A 10,641-nucleotide genomic window follows, 5' to 3' on the forward strand; every position below is an offset into this window, starting at 1 on the left:
GTGAAGAATTTTGAGTTGAGTAAAAAAAATCACGCTGCAGGGCTTTTTATGAATTTTAGGGTTTTTTTGTACAATTGAGCTACAGTAAGACTGATTGGGTGAACATCCTAATAGTTATGGCTTGTAACTCCACAGCAAAAGTTAACATGACATCCTCCTATAACGTTACCGCATCACAGCACATAAGTTCATTGGGAAGTAATTCGGATATAAATCCAGAAATTAGTTTGGAAATTCCTCAAGATATTCCTCAGAAAACTCGAAAAAGGATTTCTAAGAATTAATTTAGAATCATCCAAGAATTACGTTTCTTTGGAAATTCTTTCCGAAATTTCTCCAAAAGCTACTTAAGTAATTTCCTTGGAAATTACTTTAGGGATTGATTCGAAAATTCCTTTATGGTGTCTTTTGGAAATTTCTTCAGAAATGCATTCAAAAACTTTTTTAGGAACTCTTTTGAAAATTCCTTTAAGACTTCCTTAGAAAATACCCATGGAAAATCCTTCAAGAATTTCTATCGGAATACCTACGGATACTATTTTAGGAAATGCCAGGAGAAAACCTTCGGAATTTGATTCAGAATTTTTTAAAGAAATTCCTTCAGGAGACCCATAGTGTTATATACCGATTGATAATTTAACGACGAATTAAGATTATGTGTGTGTGTTTTTTTTATAGCGGGTGGAAGGCAAATCTGCAAACAAACACCTGAGAACTCAGGGTGCGGGGATGGCAGAAGGCCGACCCGCTAAACCCACCCAAGTGGGAGGGGAGCTGTGCTCATGCACTTCACGTGTTTAGCCTCTAGCAAGCACAGCTAGTTCGCAACGTTTTTCTCATCGAAGCATTCTTTATTAGGTTTGCGCGTCTCTTGATCTTCGACGCTTACAATCTCTCTTCCTCATGCCATTCAACGCCACTGCATCTTTGAGCCATTTAGCTCTCGACGTGCTCGCAACCTACTCAGATAGTCCCCGGTGGCGAATCTATCCGACTCCGACGGTAAGTCCCCCGGCGGCGAGAGCTTCCCCGAAAACCGACGAATCGTGGAAGTTTATTGTGTGTCCAACACTAATATCTCACCTTGATAGTCCGACGCACTTTCTCACGTCAACGGGAAACCGGTTGGATGCCAAAGTTGGTCCAGAGATTCCGGGTGGAGCATAGCGTCTGATTCAATGGCGCTTCGGCTACCCGAAACCGATTATTCAACGCGTCACGAACCACCCGGCCTAGTCCCCGGCTGTTGATCTAGCCTACTCCGACTAGAAGCTTTCCGATAGGAGAAACTCCCCCGAACGGAACTTTTCTTAACATTTAGCCATTCAGCTCCCAGCATAGGTACTTTTCTTGACATTCTCAAGCACTTTTTTGTTGAGCCATTTAGCTCCCAGCTAAATCTCGGACTACTCAGATGATCCCCGACAGCAGATCTATCCTACTCCGACAGGGAGTTCCCCGGCGTTGGAATTTCCCTCGAAAGCGACGACTCGCTTCCGTATAAGGCTTGTTGAATATCTTTTACCACTTTTAACATTTCTTTGGTGTTTCGGCGCAGGTCTGGAGCCCTTTCTCACTTCAGCGAGTGAGCGGTCGAGTGCCGAAGTAGGTCCAGATATTCCGGGTGCAGCATAGCGTCAGGTTCAATGGTGCTCCGACGACTCGAAATCAGTGGTACAACGCGTCACGATTTACTCGGCCTAGTCCCCGACGATGGATCTATCCTACTTCGACTAGAAGCTTCCCGGTGGCGGAAGCTCTTCGAAACCAATCTTCTGTAATATTGAGCCATTGAGCACCCGGCTTGATTGCGGTTTACTCAGATAGTCCCCGGCAGTGGATCTATCTTACCCCGACAGGAAGTTCCCAGACGACGGAAGCTTCCCCGTAACCGACCGTGCTACTGTAGTCGCTTCCAGATGCCCTCTGGTCTTCACGCCATTTCAGCTGCAGCGACAACATGATCTGCGTTACCGCTCCACCTATTTCATTCCACGTATTATCGTTCTTGCTCATTTATTGAACGATGTTCTCGAGGTTTATAGAGCGCTGCCCGCTGAAATCACTCTTCGCTATGTCCTGAATCGAGGACAGTCGAAACACACGTGTCCCAGAGTCTCCTAGCAGTTTGGACAGGTCGGGCAAAGAGGGGACTTGCGTGTCAGAATCTGTGCAGATACTTCCTGAAACATCCATGGCCCAACAGGAATTGTGTCGGGAAGAAGTTGACTTCCCCGTGTTTTCTGTCCACCCGCAACGACAGGTTCGGAATGAGCCAATATGTCCACGTTCCTTTCGAGCTACTGTTCCTAGCCAGCTGCGATTTCCTCATCGAATCGGCTCTCGCAATCATGCGAGCACCAACCGTTCCTCGCAGTCTGTAACACTCACAGTCTTCCTCCAATAAAATTTTTATGGGGGTCATTCCTACTATGACACAAACCGCTTCCATCGATATGGTACTATATGCACTTGCTACTCTTATGGTAATCAGCCTATAGGTGCTATTGAGCCGAGTCAAAGTCTTCCTCGTGATTACACCAGCCGCCCAGACAGGAGTCCGTATCTGAGTATTGCCGGTCGTCGATCATTACCGAAAGGTGTTTCACCTCTCGCTTCAAGTCGATGGTGACTTTTCCGACCGTAATCGTACTGTGCTGTACTGACTTTTGGTCCTCATCACTGCTTCGACGACTATCCGGATGGCGTCTACTGTGGACCTGCTCTTCCGAAACCCGAACTGCATGCTTGATAATCCGTTTGCACCTCTTTGCCTGTTGAGGATGACCCTCTCAAGGAGTTTTCCGACCCTTTCTAGCAGGCAAATAAGCCTGTAGGCCGATCGATCTCCATGTAGCTTACCCGGCTTCGGCAGCAGTACTAACTTTTGCCGCTTCCAGCAATCGGGAAAGTTTCCTTTGTCTATGCACTTCTTCAATGTGGTGCAAAACATATCAGGATTAACCTGGATCGCCGTTTTCAAGACCAGATTGGGGATACCACCTAGTCCCGGAGCCTTATTAGTGTTTAGGCTTTTTGCTGCCGTAACCAGTTCATGGTCTTGACACGGGCTTCGTCTCTACTGGTGTTGGCCTCACCATACGGTGTGGGAGGCCAGACTGATGATTCGTGATGTGGAAAAAGTCCCTCAATAATTGTTTTGAGTGTTTCTGGGCTCCTCTCTAGCGGTATCGCGACCTGTATGCATCCTCCCATGGGTTAGCATCCGCATTGTGGCAAAGCTCTATCATGCAAGCTGCCTTACTGAGTCCTATTCTTTTTTTGATAGCAGCTTTATCCGCCCTAAACACTTCTCTTTTTACGTCGTTGTGTGCTCTATGCATCCTATTCCTTGTTCGAAAACAGCTGCGACGGAGTTCGTCAATAGTTTCATTCCACCAATAGGTTGGCCTACGTGCATATTGTGGCTGTACCTTTCTCGGCATAGTTGCATCACAGGCTCGGGTTAATACTGCAACCAGCTCGTCGGGACTAAGATTTTGTCAATTGCGCTCGAATGTCATTGCTTCCGTAAACATATCCTTGTCAAAGGCTTCTGTCTTCCACTTTCACTCCTTGATACTGCTCTTGCGTGGTTCCGAATGTACCCTCCCTCCGACACAATGTAGGACCGCTTGATGGTCGCTATGCGTACATATAGTCTTCGAAGACTCTCCAGTTCGTGTTCCTTGCAAAGGCAGGACCACAGAAGGTAAAATCGATGATGGACTCTCTGCCATCTCTTCGATATGTGCTCGTTGAACCTTCATTAATCAAGTCAATCAGTAATCAAGTCTACATTGTGCTTCTAGTAGACTCCAACCTCTAGGGTTAGTGCAACGGCTGTCTCACTCTACTGCCCAGGCGTTGAAGTCCCCAGAAATGACGATTGGCTTCCTGTCGATAAGCACCTCTACTACCTTATCCAGCATCCGGTTAAATTGATCAATCGTCCAACATTGTGGTGCGTAGCAGCTACACATATAGATTCCGATAACTTTGGCGATCACGAAGCCTTCAGCTGCACGATACACAATTTCTTGGTAAGCGTATCTTCCTACCGTACATATAGCGGCGGTTCCTGCTTTATCCACTACCCATTACCATGGCCTGGTGGGATCCGGTATGGATCAGAGATGATTGCAACGTCGCATTTCGAGTCCCTCGCGGATTGCCACAGCAGGTGCTGCGCAGTATCACAGTGGTTGAGATCAATTTGTATTACCTAACTGTAACTGTAACTAACTTGACATCGCTTGTTTGAACGCTGGTTATTTTGGAACACCAGTAACATGGTCTCTGCGTCCATCGCTTTTACAGATCTGGCATTTTGGCAGCATTTTTCAGCTTTGTGCCTTATGACCTTCTTCTCCGCATCTTCTACAAAGTTTTGACCTATCTGGGCCCTAGCAGTTCCGCGCCAGGTAGCCAAACTCTTGGCACCTGAAGCACACTTCTGGTTGCTGAGAGAGGCTCAACGAGCACACTGACTAATCGACTTTTACTCTGCCGATTCGCAGTAATTTGTCAGCAGCATCTGCCGGATTCCCGGTGCCGGTCTAGGTAATTTTCGGATTGGAAATTTGCCTCGACTTCCCTGGGCATAAAAGTATCATCGTGTTAGCCTCAAATGCAAATGCAAATGCAAATGCAAAAATGGTAACTGGGCTTAGAAACCTCGCAGTTAATAACTGTGGAAGTACTTAATGAACACTAAGCTGCGAGGCGGCTCTGTCCCAGTGTGAGGATGTAATGCCAATAAGAAGAAGAAGAAGAATCTGTCGGAAGCTTTATAACAGAGATCTGCGTGCCTGATGGATCCCTTCTTAGTCGGATTGTTATGCCAACATCGCCCAACTCGAGTTGCTCCTTCACTGTGGTGGTTACCTCGTCTGCCATGGTACCACCTGCCAGGGGGTCCCAGGGGGGCCTCTTAAGCACAGAGACCGGTGTGTTTTCCGGCCGGCTTGTTTTCTTCGTTATTACCTAGTCCTTCAGGAACCAATCCAGGTGTTTCCTGTAATGGCACCGCTGATAAAAGGGCGGTTTTGGCTGTAGCCAGCTCGCTGTTCTCTGCGTCAGATTAATCCAATCGTTCATTGCTGAGCTCTTCTGCCCACCTCTTTGCGATAAGAATCTTCGGCTGTTGTTGAGCCATGTTCCACACGTGGCTCGTGGGCAACTGCTGTTGTGGTTTGTCGCGTTGTTGCTGGTTTTGCTCCTTTATCCGCTGATGGTCACCTTTATCGTCTTGGCTGAACACTTGAGCGGTTTGTCGCTGTAGTACCCCTCGATGCTGTTCTTCTTCTTCTTGGGTTTGCTGAGGCGGAGACCCGTCAGCCCGCTTTTGGTCGCCCCACTTGCTTTTCGTTACCATTTTCAGGCAATTATCCTTAATCGATTTGCTTGCAACATTCGATACAGAATATTGTCCCATTTTTTGCTATTGAAAATTGGCCAGATCGGAGGATGAGCTCGAAAATTAATGCCAAAATATTATATTTATAGAAAAATGGCGTAAAAAGATTTCCCTAATTTTCAGGCACTTATCCTCAACTGGTTTACTCGCAAGTTGCATTTGACACAGAAACCTATCTTATTGTATCCTATTGAAAATTGGCCATATGGGACTATGGGCCCGGAAATTATGGTCAAAACTCAAAATGCCATTTCTAATAGAAAAAAAAAATGAAAATAAGTTCAACCCCCAAATATCTTTGGAAATTTCTTCGAATATTCCTTTAGAAATTTTTCCAAGTTAGAATTCTTTCCGGAATTATTCCTGTAGGAATTTTGTATGGTTTACTGAAAGAATTTCCTAAGAGTTCCTGGAGAAATTCCTGAAAAAATACAAAGGCCTTTCCGGAGGGTTCTCTGGAGGAATCCAAATTGTTCAAATTAATTCCTGATTCATATGAAAAGTGTGACATAGGGAAAGGGTAGTTGAAAATGGCCAATTTTTGCGTTACGTAATTAATGGATCTTTCCTTTTCTAAAGAGATTTTCGAAGAAATTCATGGAGGAATTTCATACTCAATTCTTAAAAGAAATAACCGAAAGAGAACCTGAAAATATGTTCGAATAAAGCTTTTGAATGAGTTTCTGAAGGAATATCCGAAGAAGTTCTGAAAGGAATTTACGAAAGAGTTTTTAATGAATGGACCAAACAGGCTATTGGAATTGACATAGAAATACCGATATTTCTCCAGAAATTTCTTCAAAAGTCGGGACAATAGTAAAACAAACTCAGTTGTGACTCTAAAATCAAGATTACATGCCAAGAAAAACTTCAAGAATATCGAGATGGCGGATATTCGCAAGAAATCCGTGAGAATATACTGCAGGAGTCTCTTCGAACATTTCCACAGGTTTTTTTTCGTAAATACCTTAAATAATTTCTTAGGAAAGAAGAAACTCGTTCCAGCATACCTTCAAAAATTCCGTCAGGAATTCAATCGGGAATTTTCCCAGTAATTCCTTTAAAAAACCTCTACAAATGAAACCAGGTTTTTCATAAAAATTTCCCTCAGAAATTGCTTCGAAATTTTTTAGGATATTAGAAAATTTCTTAAGGTATTCTTCTGGAAATTCCTGCAAAAATTCTTCTAATAGTATTCCATAAAACATTTTATTCCTTCGGAAATTCATGTAGCAATTCCTTCGGAATTCCTTCCGACATTTCCTTCCAAAATTCTAGGAGGAATTTTCAGATATCTTTGAACATTCCTAGAGAAATTTCCAAAAGAACTCCTAACCAAATTACCGAAATTCTTAAATTTCTTTAAGAAATTCTTTGGATATTCCAAAGAATTCCTTCGGAATATTCCCCAGGGATTCCTTCAGAAAAACCCCCAGAAATTACTTCAGAGATAAATCCAGAAATTCCTTAAGACTCTAATAATTTTCTATACCTTCAGAACTTCCTCCAGGACTTCCTTCGGGAATTATTTCAGGAAAACCAAGAAACTTCTTCGGGAATTGTTTATCAAAATAAATCAAAATAAACAATTCTGGCAATTTAAGTACAAGGAGGAGTGAAGAAAATGCACAATTTGGTGGGTCACGTGCCCCATCGTGCTCCAGCTCCAGAAGCCACGTTAACATTTTTGCATTCGCAAATCACGAGGGTAACACAATGATAATGAGCATGGAGTATCATTGTGTTATCCACGTGAATTCAAAATAAATCTTACCAGATTGGAAATCCAAATCCAACATTTATTATAGTGTTGACTTGTAGCCGCGTATATAAGCACTAGACCAATTAAGATATGTAACATTCAAACCTAACATTTAACAAGCCAATGCGAGTAAAAGTGACAGAGATAAAAGCAGACACTAATCATATGTTGCTAAAATCGAGAAGGGATCGTAGTATAAAACAGAGTAACAAACTATCTGGTGATCAGTCTAAAACCATTTAACTATTTACCCGGTGATGGAAATACCTGACAAGTATTCAATCAAACTTCAATTCACATTCTGTGCCATCGCATATTTTCACATTCATTCAGGTCCCCACCCAAACCTGAGCCAGATGCGTCGGAAAACATCCAACAGTATGATAAAACTGTCCGATGGCGAATCCGCCGGTTCTTCGAAAAGCGAAACAGTATTGATCTGCTCAAACTGTCAACACAAAATGGTATCATCATTGAGAAATTCTTATTTATTTAACTGACTAACATTTAACTCATATGTTTCGTATTTTTTCTTTTTCATTTTCATGGTTTATCGCTTTCTAATTTGATTTAACCGCCTGTGTTTCCCGTTGTACCTGATTTAATAGTTATTACTTATGTTAAAAAGCCTCAAGTTACACCAACGCAATCAGCAAACACAACAACAATCACCACCAAAGAACCTCAGCAAACAAGCGGTGATAGAAATGAGAATGTACCGCCAACTGGTACAGATGTAGTAGGTATGACTGAACTGAATCTTATTTTGTATTCACAGCTCCGAATTAATGACCACAACCGAACACGATATCCATTTCACTTGATGTGGCAGCGAATATTCATGAGATGGTTCTGATGATTTCGTGTGTTTGTTATATTTCAGTTACTGGCGGATCGTCGACTGCTGGAGAATCCCAAATAGAACCCGGAGAATATGAGAACCTACCCTTCCATGGTATGCAGACTCCTCCTAAGAAGGTATGTTACAGAACTCGGTGACTTTATTTTAATCGAACTACCACATTAAGCTGATTGGCTTCAAACTAACTGCAACCCTTGAATGAATTCGTGAATGTGATTGTGTTTCAGGCTATGCTAGCAAAGAATAGTCTCGCTCCGGCAGTGAAGTGTCCTAACAAGTCGCTAACACCCTCATGTTTCCCAACTCATCCGTACAACTACATCAACTATCAGCAACGAGACAGCAATAGCAAACCAACCCCAAGCCTTTCATCCTACAACACAAGCCAATCGACTGTGCTAACTAACCAAAGCAATATGTCCTCGCTGTCCAACAGTCAGGACTCGTCAAGCAACACTAACAACTCCTATCTCAGTAAGACCGTTGATCGGAAGAAACCAAGCCAACACCAGCAGCTGCTGGACAACAGCGATACTCTTTCGACCCACAGTTTCTCTTCGGGGAAATCGCTCAAACGGCCGCCAGGTCCGGCTGGAACCTGTGGTGAAAACAAAAAGCTTATCGACCTTGAAACGGTCACCCCGCTGTACGAGAACCTAACCGACTCGATCCAGATCCACGAATCGCCGATGGAAGCGCCGGTGTGGCATCGGAGCCAAATTTGCAATCGACGGCCAGGAGCGGTACAAAATTAGTTTGCGAAAGCCGCGGAAATCGAACAGTCGGTCGAACAGTGCCGTGTCCAACAGCTACTACGACTGCATTAAACCCATCCCGGCGCCACGACACCGGAAGTATGCGTCCACCAATTCGCTGCTTTCGAAGAATATCCAAATGTACAGCAATAAGCTCGATCCGATCTACATGAACCTGCCGGTCAGCTCCGGCTACGAGACGGATCCCCGATCGAACGATGAGTTCAACGGTGCCGAGGTGAGTATGCCAAGAAGGCAAATTTGTTAATCAATAAAAATACACTAAGCTTTTGAAGATAAATTGCTGATTTTTTAATGATGTTTCGGATGAGAAACGGAAATTCTTCCAAATTTCCGTTGAGAATTCTTTTAAATAGAAAGTGCTTTAGAACACAGTGGTCGAGTGTCTTCACTTAATAAGAATTCATAAATTTGTTTTATACCGAATTGAAATGAAATCCGACGCACTTGGACTGGTTTTATGAGCCCCGTTATCAATACCTATCAGCATTTATTTATCTTCGGCTTGTTTGCATGCATGTTCTAACACAGCTTTTAAACTGACTTCCAGTGCCCCACATCATATGACAACCAATACTTTGAGATCACACAACACCAGACACGAATCCTGATACCGAAAGAGCTCTTCCCCGTAGATAGAAGCAACCAAGTCAAGATTAATCAATTACTGAAAAAGAACCTAGTTTCCTCGAATCGACGTCACATTAAACTGCCTTTACAAAAACATCATAGCTTTAATTTCCAATCCTCCCAAACCGTGGAAGCGACCGTGCGCGATCTCAAGATCAAGTCCCACTCGATCAGTTCAAAAACCCTGCGAGACTATCGAAACAGCAGCAATATCAGCAGCAGCGGCAACAACAACAACAACAACCACGTCAACAGCAGCAGCAGCAACAACATCTGCGGCAGCGCCCACAGCAACAACAACATCATCAATAGTAGCAATTTTATCAGTAGCAATAGCAATAGCAAGTTCCCCATTAACAGTTCCACCAATCCGTTCATCAACAGTAGCAACACACTGGCAACCCTGACCAGCAGCAGTAGCAGTCGTCGATCGCTCGCGGTGGCCCGTCAGCATACCACCCTGGCGACGGCCACACTTGCCACGGTTCGACAGCACCCGACCAGCAGCCAATCGCAGAGCGAGGACGAAAGCAGCAGCGATCAGGAGCCGATCAAACCGCCGCCACCACCCCCACTCTATCATCACCAGCAGAGCAAACCCAAGCACTTGCACCACAGTTCCCTTTGTAGTAGGAGGCGGAGGAGTAGGCAAGAGCACAACGACGGCGGCAGCAGCGCCACTCAAATCACAAGTCTACAAGTATGATACTAACTCGATAGCCTTCAAACCTATCACTCCTGTGCCAACGAGTACTCCAGCAATAACTAACTCTAAATCAACGGTTAATAATATGTGTAAAGATAAATTTGCTATTAAATAATAAAACTAATTACAAAAAAACGGAGACGGATAGAAAAGCAAGCAAATTGAAGTAAGACGAAGCAACTGAAATCTGAGATAACAAAGCTAACTAAACTGACTAGAAGCGTGGTCTGCTTTCGGGCACGTGTTTTATTCGCTTTTGGTTTGTTTTATTTGATTTTTGTGGTGGTTGATGTAATGCATGATGATGACACAGAACTTCAGTGCAAAAAAAGGTAAGTGTGCGATTAAGAATTCCAGGAAAGGTGCCTAATTGGAATGGAAAGCTTTTACTAATAACTGTTGCCTTTGCTGCCTCTGAATTATTTTTGGAGTTATGCCTAAGCTACTGCTGGTCTAAAACTTTAACAATTTGCACTTTCACGGTCC

The 10,641-nt window shown here is 43.7% G+C and overlaps 1 protein-coding gene across 1 annotated transcript in view; it reads left to right on the forward strand.

The window, feature by feature from the left end:
- The window catches only part of LOC134223128 (uncharacterized), a 33,954-nt gene extending 23,611 nt beyond the window's left edge, over positions 1–10,343 (forward strand). Inside the window, 7 exon segments of the mRNA XM_062702267.1 lie at positions 7,515–7,645; positions 7,790–7,924; positions 8,065–8,159; positions 8,271–8,734; positions 8,736–9,036; positions 9,370–10,074; positions 10,076–10,343. Coding sequence (XP_062558251.1) covers positions 7,515–7,645; positions 7,790–7,924; positions 8,065–8,159; positions 8,271–8,734; positions 8,736–9,036; positions 9,370–10,074; positions 10,076–10,270 — 2,026 coding nt within the window. The 3' untranslated portion in view covers positions 10,271–10,343.
- The last annotated feature ends 298 nt before the right edge of the window (positions 10,344–10,641 follow it).

This window comes from Armigeres subalbatus, chromosome 3 (genome assembly GCF_024139115.2).
Source record: "Armigeres subalbatus isolate Guangzhou_Male chromosome 3, GZ_Asu_2, whole genome shotgun sequence".
Lineage (NCBI taxonomy): Eukaryota > Metazoa > Arthropoda > Insecta > Diptera > Culicidae > Armigeres > Armigeres subalbatus.